General features: G+C 45.3%; 1 protein-coding gene across 4 annotated transcripts in view; it reads right to left on the reverse strand.

Moving 5' to 3' along the window:
* Positions 1-21,679, reverse strand: part of LOC137416210 (G-protein-signaling modulator 2) — a 134,266-nt gene that overhangs the window by 21,071 nt on the left and 91,516 nt on the right. For 2 of the 4 annotated variants that reach the window (XM_078767414.1, XM_078767415.1), the window contains 2 exons: positions 19,212-19,409; positions 2,988-3,144 (listed from right to left, as the gene is read on the reverse strand). In XM_078767414.1, the coding sequence (XP_078623540.1) occupies positions 2,988-3,144; positions 19,212-19,409 (355 nt within the window). The remainder of the gene's footprint in view (positions 1-2,987; positions 3,145-19,211; positions 19,410-21,679) is intronic. The other 2 variants (XM_078767416.1, XM_078767417.1) reach the window with 1 other exon arrangement.

Consider the following 21,679-nt stretch of genomic DNA (forward strand, 5'->3'; position numbering starts at 1 on the left):
CTCTCTGGCCATTCTCAGAGAGCCTCCTCAGCGTCGAAGAGTCTGGCATTTCACTCAGGCCGACTGGCACGGTCTTCAAGCAGCCATCAATCATCTGGGCTGGTCTCCCATCTCCACTGCTTCTGACATCAATTCTTCCTGGGAATTCTTCCAAAGCAAACTGCTCTCTCTCATGCAGATTTATCCCATCTCGTCTTCAGTTGTCTTACCATTCCTCCCGTCCATGGTACACTGAATCTTGTGGTGAGGCAGTTGCCGTGAAACAACTTGCCTTTGCCTCTTGGAAGGCTAATCCAACTGAAGGCAATCTCTGTTCCTTCCACCAAGCTCGGAACAAGTGTGTGTCTACCCTCAGGAGTGCCAGGAAGCACTATCTCTCCACACTCAAGAAAGGACTCTCAAACCTGTCTCCTTCCTCCAAATCCTGGTGGCGTCTGGTCAAATCCGTTTCTGGTGTTTGTTCCCCCTCCATCCCCTCCCTTACCTCAAATGGCTACACAGTTGACACCGCAAGTGACAAAGCCAAATGCCTCAACTCTGTGTTACCCTCAAAATCTTGTGTCCCAAACCCATCTCTCTCTGTTCCCACCTTACCCAGTCGAACCCAACTGCTCCTGGACTCTGTGTCCTTCTCTCCTGACAAGGTGGAGGAGTTTTTGTCAAACCCCGACTCTGATTCTGCAACTGGACCAGACGGCATCAGCCCACGGGTCCTAAAATCCTGCTCTGCCACTCTATCTCACCCTGTCTCTGTTCTTTTCACCCTCTCTTTTGCTCAAGGTCATCTGCCAGCATCCTGGAAATCAGCAAACATTACCGCTTTACACAAAAAGGTGCAAAAACAGATCCTTGCAACTACAGACCAATCAGCCTGCTCCCAATTATCAGCAAAGTCATGGAATCCATCAATGCTTCGGATATCAAATCCTTCCTCTTCTCCAATGGCTTGATCTCCGATCATCAATTTGGATTCAGACCAGGTCATTCTACTCTGGACATGCTGCTTCTGCTATCTCAACAATGGATGGAGGTCCTCAATCCCAAACAGGAAATCAGAGCTGTCTCCCTTGACATATCACGTGCATTCAATACGGTCTGGCACCCAGCTCTGCTCACCAAACTCTCCTCCTATGGTATCCATGGAAATCTCCATGCATGGCTTGCGGACTTCCTCTCTGGTCGTAGTCAACGTGTGGCCCTGAATGGATTTCTCTTATCTCCCCTTCCTGTTCAGGCTGGAGTTCCGCAAGGCAGTGTTCTGGGCCCTGTGCTTTTTCTGGTCTTTATCAATGATCTCTCCGACTCTCTGGAAAATCCTCTCTATCTCTTTGCTGATGACTCCACTCTCTGCCGCTCCATTCCTCTTCCCTCAGATCGGCAGTCTGCAGCCTCCTCACTCTCTGAAGACCTGGACAAAATCACAGACTGGTCAAACAAGTGGAACATGTCTTTCCATTGTGACAAATCTCACACTCTTACTATGTCTCTCCGAAAAGATCGACTGGACAACCCTCCCATCTACTTTCTCAACAATCCTCTCCAAGAAGTTCTGTTACTCAAGCTTTTGGGTCTCATTATCTGCCATGATCTTTCTTGGGAAAACCAGATTTCCAAGCTGGCCTCCTAAGCCAGTGGCCGACTGGGCATCCTCCGTCGTGTGAAGTCCTTCCTTGGCACACCTGAGCTGAGCTCCTCACCACATACAAGGCTTTCATCCGCAGCTCAATGGAATACTGTTCTCCCCTATGGGCCGGTGCTCCTGCCTCACACCTAGCTCGGCTTCACGATGTTGAAACCAAAGCTTTCAGAATCATTGGAATCTCCCGTGATGAAGCTATCTCCGAGGGCCTTTCACTCACTCACTGCAGGCAGGTAGGTGGTCTTTCTGTCTTCTACCAACTCCTCTCCAGCCTTGCTCCCCCAGCTCTCTCTGTGCTTTGTCCCCCAAACATTCCTACAGGTCGCACAAGATATGCCAGCAACCCTCTGATGGTTAAACTGCCGAAATCTCGGGTCTCTGCTCACCTTCACTCTTTCATTCTTCTTTTCTCCCGCCTCTGGAACAAACTCCCACACTCCCTTCAATCCCACTCCTCCCTCCAGGTCTTTAAAACAGCTGTTCACTACCATCTCTTATCTTCACCCATCCAGACTCCAGGGTAGTGACTCCGATACTCCAGGGATCTTTCCATACAGCTGTTCGTTAGTCCAGTGTACTCTCCATGAAATGGTGAGTGATGCCCTCAGTAGTCTGGTGTATACACCATCGAGCCGTTTCGACAGGGTGTTGGTCATCGTCCAAGTTTCTTATCTTCTTTCCTGGTGTGTACCCCGGTTTAGAATAGGTACACCGTATCCCTACGCATCGTAAGAGGCGACTAAGGGTTGGCGTCAGGAAGGGCATCCGGCCATAAAAACATTGCCTCAAACAGGGAACCATGATTGTCATGGGGCCCGCAAGGCTAACCCCCGCTCAAGCGGGGAAAATGGCCTTAAAACGATTATCCATTCATTCATCCAAAACCTTGATCTTTTCTACCCCCGCTAATTCACCCCAGATCCACTTTGTTTGAAATTCCAACTTATTTCCTGGAAGTCTTGGCAGTGTCCATATGTTTTATACCTCTCCCACCCCCCCCCCCCCCTTCCCATGCCTCCCCCCCCCCCCCCCCCCCCAAAGCCCTCTCCTTCCCACATTTCTCCTGATGTCCCTGCTCTCAAATGTTGTGTTTGTGTCCTTCCCCCTCTCTCCCCATCTTGTCTACCGCTCCCCATGTTTTATGTTTTATGTGTCGGTTTGTCTTTCTGTCTGATTAATGTTAGCTCTTTCATGAGCCTCGATCTTGTATACAAAAAAAAAAAAGAAAAAAAAAAAAGATGAAACTGAAAAATACCTGTTACCATTGTTCATAAACCATATGGGGTTATTTATCCAATTCAAGCAAGATTACTCAAATATTAATGACGGGTGGGTTAAGCAAACCCACCTACACGACATTGGCTTGAAGAGCCAGCATGAAGCGTGGAATTTCTGAATGTGGAGCTCATGGGAAGCTCACATCTCTGGTCGTCCATGCGATTGCCCTGGAAGCGGCTGAGCAGGTCAAAGAAACCGTCATCATCCATGGAATCTGGACCAAGGCACTGCGGAATGATAAAGTGAGACACAAGAGGCAACGAGTTACAATGAAAGCTTGCAAAAATGGAGCAACGTCAAAATTCTGCAATGCCTCCGCAGATATTAAGATGTGGTAATTAGATCAACGGAGCACAGCAGCATCATTCAGGTTATGGTATTCATGCACATTTGATCATAATTTTAAGAACGTAAATGCCACATAAATAGGGTGCTGCCTGCAACACGGCCAGCAGACATTCGCACACTCAAGAGGGGGAGTAACGGCAATTCCGGATGGCTTTTGGCAACAAATGTCACACATTGCAAAGAGGATGCCATACTACCTCGGTGCTGATAATTCCTACATCATCGCCAGGACAAAAATGACACCACGTGAAGTCCATATGTTCCATTTAAACCCCAGCAGCTTCCCGAGCACCGATTTACAACCAAATTTTGCGAGCGCTTGACAGAGATGGACCAATATAAAATGGCTAATAAAATAACTTGCCTCGACACAGCAGAGAACTCGTTTGCCCCTGCCTAATGTCATCAGAGGATGCTCTACAGTGTGACGATTTCCACGCTCGACATGCGAGCCCGCCTTATTCCCTCCTGCGTGCCTTCAAACCCCTACACGCTGTGTGAACTCAATCAGTGCACAGATTGCCCTGACACGGTCACACTGCCCAGCTCTCTTTCAAACTTCAACATCACATTCACCAATCACAGCGAATCGCGATGCAGCGAACACCATGGTAAAACGTGCAGTGAACACCAGCTCATGAGCAACAACAAAATATATCCAAGGTTCAAAACTACACTTAGTGTCATTAGGCAACAGGAATGGAACGGACACCTACCAGACAACATCAATGCTGCTAAACCAGGTGCTGTGGCATGGCAGATGCTCTTAATATTGTTTTCATATAGTCTGCAAGGAGCAAATGTTCCAGGCAGGATGCAGCAAAGGGCCTCAAAATAAGGAGGGGAGAGATGAGAGACTTCCACTTGTATAAAACGCGTGGCTGGCAGTGGCGTTGTTACTAATGCCTTTCTCCATGGGAGCCCAGGCAAGGAATTAAACATGGAGTGGCGAAGTCTTTGTCACTGTCTTTTCCAAAGTCACATTTATGCCCTCTTCCCTCTGTTTCCCTCCCACACCGAGATTCTCTGTCCTCGATGCACACATACCTGCCATGAGTCTCCTCTGGCTATTTGGGTCAGATCACAGGTCAAACAGAGTGTAATCACCATTACTAAACAGGAAAGCAGGGAAGCAAAAAGGGGAACATCACTCCGAATCGTCAGGATAGCACTCAAGATTAATTGCATGCAAAGAGCCTCGTCACACCTCGGAAACGCCACAGTGCATGGAATCAAGCGGTGGATCGTGTGGTGATGCGCATATGCACACTATGTGCTCAAAAACAGCTCGCATTGGATAGAAATTATCTGGCAATGACAGAAAATCTCACCATCATTCCTATCTCGCCAATCGGAAGTCAGTTATTAAAGCCTTTCAGCAAATGACCATCAGAACTGGGAATATGAAACAGCAGCACAAAGACCAAATATCGAACCTTGCTTGCACGGATGGTTGTGTGGGCATGCACACAGACCTGGAACAGAAACATTCCTGATGCAACGAGTTCCAATTTATTCTTGTACTATTTGTCATTACATGAGTCCACTGCAAGTGAAATACATTCTTTCTCATTCTCCACCATTGAGGGATAGGGCCAAAAAATGAAACATCGTAAGATGTTTCAAAACGTTGATGGATTCTGACAAGGCTAAGTGGATGAGTTGGTTAGGTGACAAGAACAAGCCGATTAGATTTTGGTTCAGGTCCGGATCCAGATCCAGATCCAGCCGATCAGTGGGATACAAAACATAAACTGTTCAGCCTGGTGGGAGCACACGCTCTACCAAGTGCCCTTCTAGTGTTTGTGCATTTGTTCATTCGTGCGTTATTCTTTCACAGCCGAAAACGTAGCACCAAGAAGCCCCAAAATTTGGGTGTAGATGCTTCAGAAAATATGGACAGGGGCTTACGCTACCCTCCATGACCCCCTCACAATCCACTCCCCCACACAAGGAAATTATCTGTATGTATGTTTGTGCAAGTCTAAGAATCATTTTTTAAAAAACAGCTGGCCCACTGTATACATGCTGGGGGAAACTCGGTTCAGGTCATGGGCCCAAACCCCCTCACCACAACAAAATTCTCTGTATGTATGTGTACGTCCGAAAATCACAGAAAGAAAACGGTTCAGTTTGTTGGCATTATAATCCCGGTGTGGGTAGGTCCACGACCATTGGAGTTTTGGCACCAAGCCCATTAGGGGCTCAACAACAGATGTGATAGGGTTATTTAGGGTTCACCCAGTGTAAGTCTTAGCAAACGAGGAACCTATCGCAGCAGTAGATCTCGGAGTTATCTGTGTGCCGGAAACCAAAGTAAAGATCTATTTGGCTTTCCACGTGGACGGGCATGGTTCTCTTTCGGCAGTCCCCTTCGGCAGAAGGGGATTGTACGAGTGGTAGATTTGACCATGTATTCACCGGGCGGTTCACCATGGCCCAATCTGAATACGTACTTGGTAGGGCAGCAAGGCAAAGGTAATGTTCTCGTTTGGCAAACAGACATTACTGCTCATAGATGATGCATCTTTGGCTAATATGGAACATGAACTGTGCATTGCTGCTCTACCAAGCCAGGAGGTGTAACAGTAACACACACACACACACACACACACACACACACACACACACACACACACACACACACACACACACACACACACACACACACACACACACACACACACACACACACACACACACACACACTGTACAGTGAGTGCCTTCATAAAGTTTCATGCCCCTTGACTTTTCACATTTTGTTGTGTTACAGCCTGAATTTAAAATGGATAAGACCGAGATGTTTTGTCACTGATCTACACATAATATCCTATAATGACAAAGTGGAATTTTGTTTGTATAAATTTTTACAACTTAATTAAAAATGAAAACCTGAAATGTCTCGAGTCAATAGGTATTCAACCTCTTTGCTATGACACTGCATATTGAGCTCAGGGGCATCCAATTTCCTTTGACCATCCTTGAGATGTCTCTCCAACTTGATTGGAGTCCACCTGTGGCCAATTCAATTGATTGGACATGATTTAGAAAGAAACACACCTTTCTATATAAGGTCCCACAGTTGACAGTGCATGTCAGAGCAGAAACTCCACCATGAAGTCCAATGAACTGTCTGTAGAACTCCGAGATAGAATTGTGAGGAGGCATCAATCTGGGGAAGGTTATAAACCGTTTCTAGAGTGTTGAAAGTTCCCAACACCACAGTGAGCTCATTCATTGGGAAAGGGAAAGAATATGGAACTACCCAGACTCTTCCTATAGCTGGCCATCTGACCAAACAGCATATCAAGCAAGAAGGATCTGGGTCAGGGATGTGAACAAGAACCCAATGGCCACTCTGACAAAACTTCAGAGTTCCTTGGCTGAGATGGGAAAATTTGCCAGAAGGACAACGGTCTCTGCAGCACTTCACAAATCAAGACTTTATGTAAGTGGCCAGATGAAAGCCATTCCTTAGAAAAAGGCACATGACAGTACGCTTGGAGTTTGCAAAAAGGCATGTAAAAGGCTCAGAGACATGAGGCAAAATATTCTGTGGTCTGATGAGAGGACAATTGAACTCTTTGAATGCAAAGTGATCGAGATCTCGCGAGATCACGGCGAGGTCACGTCTTTTCGAAGCTGTTCCATGCGCTCACGCTTTCGAAGCTAAGTGATCCTTCTCAATTGTGTTTTTGTCGAGACTGTATCTATCTTTCGGTGTATGTACCTATAGCGTATCTTTTGGAAAATTTTCGGTGCTAATTTTTCGTACTTGTATACACAATCGTCGGTTAATGCGTATCGAGTATTCTGAGGCCTAGTACTCATAGGCTTGGCTACCATACCGTCTCCGACCTTGTGGTTTTGTTTTTCTCTCAGCGATTCGTCGAATGCGCTGCATTTATTTTCGTTCTCTGTTTCATCCCAGTCGTTTACCCCATACCTCCTTGTTTAATATCTGTACTCACAAAAAAAAAAAACCCCAAAAAAATATTTCCTTCCCAGGTCTTATTCGTTTATTTGCTGTTCTTTTTTGTTCGTTCGTTCTTCGTTCGCGATCACATGGTTAGAAATGTATAATCTCCCCCCCTGAACAACTATTTTCTCTCATATATTATAACACCCTTTTCTTCTTTTCCTACAAAAGGATGCTTTCGTCTTGCTCACCAAATCTATTCATTCCAAAAAATATATATAATACCATCTCTTACAGTTCCTCCTTTCTACATTCCCTAAACTATCCAGAACTCCACCCCTCCTTCAGTGTCCTCAAACGTATTTTTGACTCGAAGGTCTCAAACTCATTTTGCAAAAAATGTTCGTTTCCCATGAATCGTACACTTTTCAAAATCCAATCTCACCCCTCCCCTCCAAATCCTCCCCATCACCCATCCCTTTCAAATCTCCCCCCTTGCCCCTTCCCTCCCCTCCCTCCTAAACTCCCCCCACACCCCTCCCCTCCGAGACTCTCCCTCGCTCCTCCCCTCCTAGACTCCCCTCTCACCCCTCCTCAAAGCATCCTCCCTGCTTCTTCCCCCTTCCAACTTTCACCTTCATCTCCCCCAACCTTCTGCCTCGCTCTTCCCCCTCCTCAAATAACACCTCACTGTGCCTCACCCAATCTCCATCAAACCTTTTGTCCACCCCATTCTTCCCTTTCTCCAAGCTATTCTGAAATCTCTGAAATCTCGGACACACCTTCAACAGCTCTCCCTTCCTCTTCCTCCTCTTCCACATCTTACCCTACCCCTCCCCCCCCCCCCCCCCTGTTCTGGACCCGATGCTCCCCCTTCCTCTTCATTAACGGTATGGACCTCAAACATCCGGGGCCTTCGCTCAAACTTGACTGATCTCTCCATACAGGTTGCTTCTGACAAACCAGATGTGATCTGCTTAACAGAAACTTTCCTCCTTCATGATGTCTCTGATGCCTTGGTATCTCTCCCAGGTTACTCCCTCCTCCGGTATGATAGACCTGAGCCTCGTCCTGGAGGTGGGGTTGCTATCTTTATAAAAAACTCTTCCTCACTCGCCCTCCACTGCCCTCTCTCCACCTCACCCCCAGGAATACCTTTGGCTACGGCTTCCCCTTCGCTCCCACCTTTTGTTCATATGTGTGTTGTACCGTCCACCAAACAGCGATGACTCCATCTACATCTCGCTGTCTGATAATATGGACCAACTTCTATCTACCCATCCCAACTCTCTCTTCCTCATATGTGGTGATTTCAATTGTCACCATGCCAGTTGGCTGGGTGTGGGTACCTCTATCACCAGCCATGGCTCTTCAGCAAAGGACTTCTGCGACTCACTGGGACTGACACAATCTGTCAATTTCCCGACCCGGATCTCAGTCAACGGAGCATCTTCTCTTCTGGATTTGGTTATGACAAACTTCCCTGAAAATGTCTGCTGCTCTTCTTCTGCTCCAATCGGCTCATCTGATCATGTGCTTGTCAAAGTGGACATCTCTCTGACCATTCTCAGAGAGCCTCCTCAGCGTCGACGAGTCTGGCATTTCACTCAGGCCAACTGGCACGGTCTTCAAGCAGCCATCAATCATCTGGACTGGTCTCCCATCTCTACCGCCTCTGACATCAACTCATCCTGGCAATTCTTTCAAAGTAAATTGCTCTCTCTCATGCACAGATTTATCCCATCTCATCTTCAGTTGTCATACCCTTCCTCCCGTCCATGGTACACGGAATCTTGTGGTGAGGCTGTTGCCCTGAAACAACTTGCTTTCGTCTCCTGGAAAGCAAATCCAACGGAAGGAAATCTCATTTCCTTTCACAAAGCCCGAAACAAGTGTGTGTCCACCCTCAGGAGAGCCAGGAAACAATATCTCACCGTTCTCAAGACCGAACTCTCTTATCTGTCTCCCTCTTCCAAATCCTGGTGGCGTCTGGTCAAATCTGTTTCTGGTGTTTGTTTCCCCTCCATCTCCTCCCTCACCTCAAACGGCTTAACGGCTGACTCCGCACGTGAAAAAGCTGAATGCCTCAACTCTGTGTTTGCCTCTAAATCTTGTGTCCCAAACCCATCCCTCTCTGTACCCACCGTACCCAGTCGTACCCAGCTGCTCCTGGACTCTGTGTCCTTTCCTCCTGACAAGGTGGAAAAGTTTCTGTCAACCCTCGACTCTGATTCTGCAACTGGTCCTGACGGCATCAGCCCATGGGTCCTAAAATCATGTGCTTCCGCTCTTTCACTCCCTCTTTCTGTTCTCTTCACCCTCTCTTTTGCTCAAGGTCATCTGCCATCTGCTTGGAAATCAGCCAACATCACCGCTTTGCACAAAAAAGGTGCAAAAACAGATCCCAGCAACTACAGACCAATCAGCCTTCTCCCAATTATCAGCAAAGTCATGGAATCCATCATTGCTTCAGATATGAAATCTTTCCTCTTCTCCAATGGCTTGATCTCTGATCATCAATTTGGTTTCAGACCTGGTCACTCTACTCTGGACATGCTGCTTCTGCTTTCTCAACAATGGATGGAGGTCCTCAACGCCAAACAGGAAATTAGAGCCGTCTCCCTTGACATTTCACGTGCCTTCGATACGGTCTGGCACCCTGCTCTGCTCACCAAACTCTCCTCCTTTGGTATCCATGGAAATCTCCACGCATGGCTGGCGGACTTCCTCTCTGGTCGTAATCAACATGTGGCCCTGAATGGGTTTCTCTCATCTCCTCTACCTGTTCAGGCTGGAGTTCCCCAAGGTAGTGTTCTGGGCCCTGTGCTTTTTCTGGTCTTCATCAATGATCTCTCTGACTCTCTTGAAAATCCTCTCTATCTCTTTGCTGACGACTCTACTCTCTGTTGCTCCATTCCTCATCCCTCAGATCGGCAGTCTGCAGCCTCCTCACTCTCTGCAGACCTGGACAAAATCACAGACTGGGCAAACAAATGGAACATGTCTTTCAATCCTGATAAATCTCACACTCTTACGATGTCTCTCCGAAAAGACTGACTGGACAACCCTCCCATCCACTTTCTGAATAATCCTCTCCAAGAAGTTCTGTCACTCAAGCTTTTGGGTCTCACTATCTGCCATGATCTTTCCTGGGAAAACCACATTTCAAATCTGGCCTCCAAAGCCAGTCGCCGACTGGGCATCCTCCGTCGTGCGAAGTCCTTCCTTGGCACACCTGAGCTCCTCACCACTTACAAGGCTTTCATCCGCAGCTCAAAGGAGTACTGCTCTTCCCTCTGGTCTGGTGCTCCTGCCTCACACCTAGCTCGTCTTCACGCTGTTGAAACCAAAGCGTTCAGAATCATTGGAATTTCCCGCGATGAAGCTAACTCCAAGGGCCTTTCACTCACTCACCGCAGGCAGGTTGGTGGTCTTTCCGTCTTCTACCGACTCCTCTCTGGCCTCCCACCCCCCAGCTCTCTCTGGGCTGTCCCCCAAATATTCCTACAGGTCGCACAAGATCTGCCTGCAACCCTCTTATGGTTAAACTGCCAAAATCAAGACTCTCTGCCTACCTTCACTCCTTCATTCCTCTTTTCTCCCACCTCTGGAACAAACTCCCTCACTCTCTTCAATCCCACTCCACCCTCCAGGTCTTTAAAACAGCTGTTCACCACCATCTCTTATCTTCCCTCATTAAAAAACCTTGATCTTTTCTACCCCCGCTAATTTCACCCCAAATCCACTTTTTTGAAATACCAACTTCTGTCCTGGAAGTCCTTGGTGTCCTTGTGTTTTATACTTCCCCCCCCCCCCCCCTTCCCACGCCTCCTCCCCCCAAGCCCTCTCCCTCCCACACATCTCCCTGCTCTCAAATGTTATGTTTGTGTGCTTCCCCTTCTCTCCCCATCTTGTCTTCCGCTCCCTCTTTTTATATATTTTGTTTGTCTGGTTGATTTGTTTGTGAAATAAATGTTAGCTCTTTCACGAGCCTCGATTCAGTATACAAAAAAAACAAAAAACAAAAAACCAGGAATACGTCTGGTGGAAACTGAGCACAGCTAATCACCCATCTAACACCATCCTGTTATGCAGCATGGTGGTGGCAGCATCATGCTCTGGGGATGCTTTTCAGCGGCAAGGGCTGGGAGTCTTGTAAGGATAGAGGGAAAAAAGAATGGAGCCAAATACAGGCAAATCCTTGTGGAGAACCTGCTTCATAGTGCAAAAGACCTTGGACTGCGGAAAAGATTTATAAGCATACAGCCAAAGCACAGACTTGAATACCATTGAGAATCTGTGGAAAGACTTGAAGATTGTTGTTCACTGATGCTCCCCATCAAATTGATATAGCTTGAACAAGTCTGCAAGGAAGAATGGGAGAAACTCCCCAAATCCAAATGTGGAAAGCTGATACAGACAATGGGAGAAACTCCCCAAATCCAAATGTGGAAAGCTGATACAGACATACCCAGGAAGACTCGAAGCTGTAATCGCTGCCAAAGGCGCTTCTGTTAAGTATTGACTCAGGGGGTTGAATACTTAGGTAAATTATAAACTTCATTTCATTTTTTATTATTTTGTAAAAAAAAATTCTAAAAATAAAATCCAACTTTTAAATTACAGAGTATCACTGAAATCTGATCAGAAACTGATCTATCACTGTAGATCACTGAAAAAAAAATCTCAATTTCATCCATTTAGAATTCAGGCTGAAAAAGAACAAAATATGAAAAAGTCACGTGAATACCTTCTGAAGGCACTGTATATACAGGGTGGGGTATTTATCTATTCCTGGCTTTGAACCCCTGTAATTGTTGCTAAGAAGCTAAATGAAACAAAATATTTACAGGATGTCGGTACATATTTCAAATTTTTGTGATGAAATGTTATTGAATAAAGAAGTGTACAAAATTAGTTGGATGCAATAAAAACAACAATATGCCCCGTCTTCTTTGTTCACCAGATCTCATCCTATGCGATTTCTTCTTGTGAGGCTTTCTCAAGGGAAAGGTTTACGCAACTCTAAACCAGTGAACATTAAAGACAGGAAAGAGCGGATTCAAGCAGCTTTTGGAGAAATTATGGTCGGAATGTGACAGAAAATGGTCTTGGAGTATCGCAAAAGGATGCACACACTGCTTGAAAATGATGGAAATCACGTCAAAATTCATAACTAATTTTGCACACTTCTTAATTCAATAAAATTTACCACAAAAACTTGAAATATGTATATATATCCTGCAAACATTGTTCGATTTGTTTCTTAGCAACAGAATCAGATGGGTTCAAAACCGGGATAGATAAATGGCCCATCCTATATATAATAATTTTAAAAATCTATTATTATTATTATTATTATGATTTTTTTTTTTTTTTTGTATACAAGATCGAGGCTCGTGAAAGAGCTAACATTAATCACACCAAAAGTCAAACCGACACACAAAACACAAAAAATAAGGGGAGCGGCAGACAAGATGGGGAGAGAGGGGGAAGGACACAAACACAACATTTGAGAGCAGGGACAACGGGAGAAATGTGGGAGGGGGAGAGCTTTGGGGGAGGTGGGAGAGGTATAAAACATATGAACACTGCAAGGGCTTCCAGGAAAGAAGTTGGAATTTCAAAAAAAAAAAAAGAAAAAAAAAAAGTGTCTGGGGTGAATTAGCGGGGGTAGAAAAGATCAAGGTTTTGGATGGGGGAAGATAAGAGATGGTGGTGAACAGCTGTTTTAAAGACCAGGAGGGAGGAGTGGGATTGAATGGAGTGGGGGAGTTTGTTCCAGAGGTGGGAGAAAAAGGGAATGAAAGAGTGAAGGTGAGCAGAGAGCCTAGATTTTGGCAGTTTAACCATAAGAGGGTTGCAGGCAGATCTTGTGCGACCTGAAGGAATATTGGGGGGACAGAGCACAGAGAGAGCTGGGGGAGCAAGGCCAGAGACGAGTCGGTAGAAGACAGAAAGACCACCAACCTGCCTGCGGTGAGTGAGTGAAAGGCCCTCGGAGATAGCTTCATCACGGGAGATTCCAATGATTCTGAAAGCTTTGGTTTCAATAGCGTGAAGCCGAGTTAGGTGTGAGGCAGGAGCACCAGCCCAGAGGGGGGAACAGTATTCCATTGAGCTGCGGATGAAAGCCTTGTATGTGGTGAGGAGCTCAGGTGTGCCAAGGAAGGACTTCGCACAACGGAGGATGCCCAGTCGGCGACTGGCTTTGAGGCCAGCTTGGAAATGTGATTTTCCCAAGAAAGATCATGGCAGATAGTGAGACCCAAAAGCTTGAGCGACAGAACTTCTTGGAGGGGATTGTTGAGAAAGTAGACGGGAGGGTTTTCCAGTCGGTCCTATCGGAGAGACATCGTAAGAGTGTAAGATTTGTCAGGATTGAAAGACGTGTTCCACTTGTTTGACCAGTCTGATTTTCTCCAGGTCTGCAGAGAGTGAGGAGGCTGCAGACTACCGATCTGTGGGATGAGGAATGGATTGGCACATATGGAGTCATCAGCAAAGAGATAGAGAGGATTTTCCAGAGTCGGAGAGATCATTGATGAAGACCAGAAATAGCACAGGGCCAAGAACACTACCTTGGGGAACTCCAGCCAGAACAGGCAGGGGAGATGAGAGAAATCCATTCAGGGACACACGTTGCCTTCGACCAGAGAGGAAGTCCGCAAGCCATGAGTGGAGATTTCCATGGATACCATAGGAGGAGAGTTTGGTGAGCAGAGCTGGGTGCCAGACCGTATCGAAGGCACGTGATATGTCAAGTGAGACAGCTCTGATTTCCTGTTTGGCATTGAGGACCTCCATCCATTGTTGAGACAGCAGAACCAACATGTCCAGAATAGAATGACCTGGTCTGAATCCAAATTGATGATCAGAGATCAGGCCATTGGAGAAGAATGTGTGCAAATTTGTGCACAATGGGATTTATGCACAAATTTAATAGAATTTGAATATGTGCACAAATTTAATCTATTATTTTATTTTAAAAGCCTTCAATTTCTGATATTTTGCCTTTTCATTTGGGCCTCATAATTGAAGCCCCGCCCGTAGGGCGGGTACCGTTGCTAGTTATAAACAATTTAAAGTCAGAAAAATTGTGCACATATAAATCACTTATAATTGATTTATGAAGCACACACCCGGTTCTCACTAAGTTATTCTAATTTTATGAACCAGACATGTACATGTACACGTACACACACACGTACACACGTACACACGTACACGCATACACACATACACACGTACACACACACACACACGCGTGAGCTCCGCCTGCTTGGCTGATCTTCCTGTTGGACCCTCAGTCATCGTCCCAGTACCCTCCTTACGTGACCGCACATGATTCTGCCATTCTCATGGATCGGCCCAGTTCCGACACAGCGACACTATGGTCAGCCATATATATATATACACATACAGACTTGGAATTTAATATGGAATATTTTTTTTTCTTGACTTGGGTTTACTTTCTGAACTCAGTATATCAATCTGGTGAGTTTCTTTTAGGCTTCGGTGATGTCTTTGTTGAAAGAACCATGTCACTGATTGTCTTTCACAGCAAGAAGTCAATAACAGGATTATATCACAGGTGGCGTGACAAAATGGAAGGACAGGTACATTTGACGATTGGCTTCACAATCGGGTATATAAGGGTTGTTGCGTTCTGTATTGGTGGAAAACAACTGCTGCACATCCACAAAAGTTATTGCCGCTTCCTCTGGAGATGGTCCGTCAACTTGACAATGCTGTTTGTCATGGAGTGGTGGCTTTACGAAATTCTGGCATGAAACAGCGTGCTATTGCTCGGCAGTATGGCATCACTCAAGGTCAGGTGTCAAAGATCCTGAAACGAAATGCTCAGAGGGGTGTCCCTACTCCAATACCGAGGCCAGGACGTCCACGCAGAACCACAAGGAGAGATGATCGCCAGCTGCACCGGTTAGTCTGCAATGGCCGTATCAAGTCAGCTAATCGGCTTAGGGCTGAGTGGCAGCAACTGACAAATGTGCCTGTATCCAGAAGGCTAGTCAACCAACGACTGGTTCAAGCAAGCTATCGTGCCAGGCGCCCCCTGAGAAAGCCACGCCTGACCAGACAACACAGCCAGCGCCGATTGCAGTGGGCCAGAGAGCACCGTCAATGGCAGCCAGGACACTGGAATCACGTGACCTTCAGTGACGAGTCGAGATTTCTGGTCTATCGTCAAGATGGCCGCGTCCGAGTGCGCAGACAAGTGCATGAAGCCCACAACAAATATTGTATAGTGCCAAGAGTCCAAGCTGGAGGTGGTGGGGTGACTGTTTGGGCTGCTTTTCATGCAGGGGGCAAAACTGACCTGGTTGTTCTGAATGGAAACCTGAACCAGTTCAAGGACAGGGCCATTCTGGAAGAAACGTTGCTTCCATTTGCTCGTGCAGCCTGTCGAGGAAACTTTGTCTTCCAAGATGACAATGCACGGCCTCATCGTGCTCGCATGATCCAACACTTTCTTGCTGACCGTGGTGTAGAGCATATGGAGTGGCCTGCCATGTCCCCGGATATGAATCCGATAGAGAACTTGTGGGCAGAATTAATGCGTCAAATCGACCACTTGGACCAGCAGCCGACCTCTGTGCGTGAATTGCAGCAGGCTATTGTCACTGCATGGCAAGCGATTCCTGTCCAAACCTTGGCAAATCTCGTGAACAGCATGCTTCGACGTGTACGTGCTCTCCTGAATGTTCGTGGGGGTTACACGAAGTACTGAACTGTAATTTTACTGTCCGTAATTCCAGTCGTAATTTAACTTTTGTTTTTGTTAAAAAAAAAATTTGGCTAATGTGCAAAATAAAGATATTTCTGGAAAACGTACAGAAGTTTAACACAGTACTGTCCATTGATCGAGTTCGATATCAGTTTACATCACTTTCAAGAATCAATTTATTTGTTTCGAAATGTCAAATGTGGTTTTTGTTTCTTTTAAAGGTCACATTAACAAAATCTAGAATAATTTCAACATAATTCCAATGAACTTTTGGTTCTAAGTCATCTTGAAAAGTAAGTTCACCCCCACAACAAAATATTCCATATTAAATGCCAAGTCTGTATGTATTGTTACATTTGTTGGGGTAGATGGAGGAATCCCATAGTAAAGGTAGGATTGCATAATTATAGCATGGACTGTGGACATGTAGCAGAAATCTCGATGTACTTAGGTAGGAAAGCTGTAGCTTAAGATTGTTTATGTGTCTTCACCAGATGGGTGAAGCAGTGATAATTAGTTAGGGATTAAGGTTAGTTTCCCCAGGATGTGATTTCCCTCCGTGTTTTACATTTACCAAGGCCGGCCATGCAAAACCTCCGTTTAATGACAACTACCACGGACAGAACCCGAACAGAGCCGATCGGCAAGTAAGCCTCGCCCAATGGACCTAATAAGGAAAAAGGCCATGCCCCCAGAGTGGTTTGATGGGCGTGAGAGAAAGAGCCGGCAGGCCACGCCCTTGAATGTCGTGATTGGCCAAGCAGACCATGGGGTGATTTGGGAAGAGCTTTGCCATTGGTCGGTGTGACGATATAGAGAAGCTTCGAGAGAAAAAGAAGAAGAGCGCGGCTCTCTGGGTCCTGCTCGAACAAGAAGCTATGCCATCTTGGCTGTGTTTGGCCAATTGTGAGCGGACGGATTTGGGGTGCTTTTGTGGCACCACGAGGAGCAATAAAGGCAGCGGTTTGTGGGGCTCTTGGTGCTTCAGACAGAGTGGAGAGCGAGAGAGGGCCGTTTACACAACTTGCCTCACGACCCATGGCCTTCGGCGTACAGCAAAGGAGCTGCTTGGCTGTCAGGGACCGAATAGTTGAAGGGGAGTGGGTAGGGGGGGGGTGAAGAATTTGTGAAGTCGAGTGACTTGTTTATGGACTGCAGGCCCCACAGCCTGAAGCACCCCCACCATCTTGGTTGCACGGAACGTCCCCCCGCTGCTTAATTGAGGATAACACATGTATGTAATAAGATTTAAGCCATGGTCTTGCAGGGTTGGATTGAATACTTTGGGTATTGTTGTTATGTGTGAGTGTGTGGGGGAAAGTCCACCTGATCCATATCGCTTGACTGTGCTAAAAGGACAGGGCCCACCGAAATTTTGGATTAGGCAAATTGGGATGGCTCTGCAGCGAGAGAGCGCACACACGCACGCATACAATCGTTATATCTCTCTATATCTCTCTCTCTCTATATCTCTCTCTCTCTATATCTCTCTCTCTCTATATCTCTCTCTATATCTCTCTCTCTATATATCTCTCTCTCTCTATATCTCTCTCTATATCTCTCTCTCTATATCTCTCTCTCTATATCTCTCTCTATGTATCTCTCTTATGTATCTCTCTATATCTCTCTCTATGTCTCTCTCTATGTCTCTCTCTATGTCTCTCTCTATGTCTCTCTCTATGTATCTCTCTATGTCTCTCTCTATATCTCTCTCTATATCTCTCTCTATATCTCTCTATGTCTCTCTCGATATCTCTCTATGTCTCTCTCTATGTCTCTCTCTATATCTCTCTCTATATCTCTCTCTATATCTCTCTCTATATCTCTCTCTATATCTCTCTCTATATCTCTCTCTATATCTCTCTATATCTCTCTCTATATCTCTCTCTATATCTCTCTCTATATCTCTCTCTATATCTCTCTCTATATCTCTCTCTATATCTCTCTCTATATCTCTCTCTATATCTCTCTCTATATCTCTCTCTATATCTCTCTCTATATCTCTCTCTATATCTCTCTCTATATCTCTCTCTATATCTCTCTCTATATCTCTCTCTATATCTCTCTCTATATATCTCTCTCTATGTATCTCTCTCTATGTATCTCTCTATATCTCTCTCTATATCTCTCTCTATATCTCTCTCTATATCTCTCTCTATATCTCTCTCTATATCTCTCTCTATATCTCTCTCTATATCTCTCTCTATATCTCTCTCTATATCTCTCTCTATATCTCTCTCTATATCTCTCTCTATATCTCTCTCTATATCTCTCTCTATATCTCTCTCTATATCTCTCTATATCTCTCTCTATATCTCTCTCTATATCTCTCTCTATATCTCTCTCTATATCTCTCTCTATATCTCTCTCTATATCTCTCTCTATATCTCTCTCTATATCTCTCTCTATATCTCTCTCTATATCTCTCTCTATGTATCTCTCTATGTATCTCTCTATGTATCTCTCTATGTATCTCTCTATGTATCTCTCTATGTATCTCTCTATGTATCTCTCTATGTATCTCTCTATGTATCTCTCTATATCTCTCTCTATATCTCTCTCTATATCTCTCTCTATATCTCTCTCTATATCTCTCTCTATATCTCTCTCTATATCTCTCTCTATATCTCTCTCTATATCTCTCTCTATATCTCTCTCTATATCTCTCTCTATATCTCTCTCTATATCTCTCTCTATATCTCTCTCTATATCTCTCTCTATATCTCTCTCTATATCCCTCTCCCTCTCCCTCTCCCTCTCCCATATAGCTAGTAAAAGGTGTAAGAATAGTAAAAGAATACCACAATGATGTGCATTTGTAGAAACGTAAAGTGGCATTTATTTTTTCCAAAACATACTGCATCTTGTTTTTCAGGGGAGATTTTATTTCCTTGACTAACCACTCCAATTTTTCTGTTTCCTGGACCATCTTTTACAGGGGGAACATGAATGAACAGAACTGATAATCATAATCTATCTTTGCAAAATGCACAGAACAGAACATAATCCATCATTGCAAAACTAAAATCGTGTTTGGCTTCGTCAAACAGCAGCTTTACACCACGGTACGCAGGGAGGCACATATCACACTATGGACTGCGCACAAAATTTACATCTAGAAGTTCAACGATAAATCAAGCACCTTCTTCATATTGCACACACAATTAATTTCAACATTTATTCTTTGTAGAAACAAGTTCTTTTCATTGACAACTTCCCCAAAGTACTAAAGCAAGCAAGTCAAGTTGAAGGTGAGGTTTTGTGTCCTTCCTTCTCACCTTAGGAGGATTACACAAGGTCCCGACTCCACCAGCCGGCGGCATACGTGTCACAGAGCCTCCGCAATCATCCGGGACTCCACCGGTTACCCGGCCTTTCCTGGTGCGGAACCGGGCGGGGAGCAAAGAGCGAGCGCCGGTCCTTGAACCAAGTGACTTTGAACGTCCTGGCAGTGCATCCTGAACACCATTGCTTTTCTACAAAAGGGGGGGGGGGGGGACGGGGTGAGGGGGGGGGGGGGAGATGACATTGGATCGAGAAAATGAGTCAAAATGTGAGGTGGGGAGGGGGGGAGGAGACAACAGAGCAGGAACATTCATTATACTAACAAGTTGAAGCAAATTAATTGACAATTTGTTTGGTGCTGAAAATAATTTTTATAACGATTTTCATCTGACTCCATTTGCCATCATGCTAAAATACGCCATTTGTGTCTGCCTGATGTATTTTTGACGCCAATACATTCTGTCGTTACTTATCCAATATCAACCAAACTTGACAGGGTGATAAAGGGTTACATCATGAAGGTGGTAGCACATTCATTCCCCCCCCTCCCCAAGGAGGTTTTCTCCCCCGAGCGAGCGGTGTTTCCCCGCCATTGCCGTCAATGGGTTGCGTGTTGAGGTGTATAGCCATATTATCTTTTTAAGTTGAGGTGTTGTTGAGGTGTATAGCTTTATCGTGGCGTTTTTCCAAGGCCGCTTCAAATAACAAAACTAACGATAATAGCGTAATATCAACGTTATTACAAAACAACACTAATACCAATAATATCCCACCTCCCCAAGGGGTTTTTCCAGCGAGTCAACGTATATAAATAGCTTATCATGGCGTTTTTGTGGGAGCAAAGGCCTCTACCAGAAGTAATGAACATTAATGAACAGTAATGAATATTATGAACCACAAACACGTATGATTAGCTTTTTAAAGAGTCGCTAATGCTGCTTATAACACTAAATGAAGAAATTTGGAGGAATCCTGACATGCGTGAGGTAAGTTTTACTTACAGAACTGAGCGAAGATCTACTGTACTCTAGGTACCCCATAAGTGTTGGGTTAATAACATGACCCTTCCTGGCGCTAACGTGGCGTTTTTCATAGTGAACTTTTGAAACTCGCTCCTTCTGTTTAAAACGAAACGGAAAGGAAGGAAGCCCGGGGTGTGCTCATTTACCAAGCAGCTAGCCAGCGCTTGCCAAGCTAGTCGTTCCTTAACGGTTTTGAATGGAGTGCTTGCTCGAATGCTTAAACCAAATGGCGATCTCTCCACAATAAACTTGGTAAATGAACACACACCCAATGTTCTTGAGACCCGACCATAGATCGACTGTAATCCATGTACCCCAAAGAGGAATGACCCTTTCTGCCCCTCCCATAGTTAGTGGGTGTACTAGTTATTATAAACAAGACAAATAAGACCGCTGTAAACATAACGCTTAAGCGTTAAGAACGCTTAAGAACGAAAAGGGAAAATCTCCCGTGTAATCAGCAGATTTTAATCAGTCGTTTTGACATGGCAATGCGTAAATTTACCGAATACACATGACAGCACATTTTAGGTTCTGACCTTGTGAAGCAAAGCAATATCTTCCACTACAGCCAGGGTTTTACCTCCTGCAAAGACTGGGTACAGATATACCCACTTGGACCTTTGGATCACCAATTACTATTTTTGGCCATTAAATACTGCCTCGCCTGCACAGGGAGTTTTCTGACTGAACGTACATGGTAAAACACCTTTGAAAGCTATGCCAAAGAGGATGTAAAGATTGTCGGTCTCGGTGAGATTGAAGCAACACACACCATGTCAAGCATGTTACCAAAAATGTTAATTCTCCTTCCACTCTTGCCCCTTATACCTCCCACAGTTCTAATACGCACGCATACACTTGCCCCAACCCATCCCTCTCTGTACCCACTATACCCAGTCGTACCCAGCTGCTCCTGGACTCTGTGTCCTTTCCTCCTGACAAGGTGGAAAAGTTTCTGTCAACCCTCGACTCCGATTCTGCAACTGGACCTGACGGCATCAGCCCACGGGTCCTAAAATCCTGTTCTTCCGCTCTTGCTCTTGCTCTCTTTCTTCCGCTTTTTTTTTTTTTTTTTTTTCTCTTTCTGTCTTTTTCTCTTTCTCTCTTTCTCTCTTTCTCTCTTTTTCTCTCTCTCTCTCTCTCTCTCTCTCTCTCTTTTTCTCTCTCTCTCTCTCTCTCTCTCTCTCTCTCTCTCTCTCTCTCTCTCTCTCTCTCTCTTTCTCTTCACCCTCTCTTTTGCTCAAGGTCATCTGCCTGGAAATCTGCCAACATCACAGCTTTGCACAAAAAAGGTGCAAAAAACAGATCCCAGCAACTACAGATCAATCAGCCTTCTCCCAATTATCAGCAAAGTCATGGAATCCATCATTGCTTCAGATATGAAATCTTTCCTCTTCTCCAATGGCTTGATCTCTGATCATCAATTTGGTTTCAGA

This window comes from Myxine glutinosa, chromosome 13, assembly GCF_964187855.1.
Source record: "Myxine glutinosa chromosome 13, kmMyxGlut1.1, whole genome shotgun sequence".
In the NCBI taxonomy this organism is placed as follows: domain Eukaryota; kingdom Metazoa; phylum Chordata; class Myxini; order Myxiniformes; family Myxinidae; genus Myxine; species Myxine glutinosa.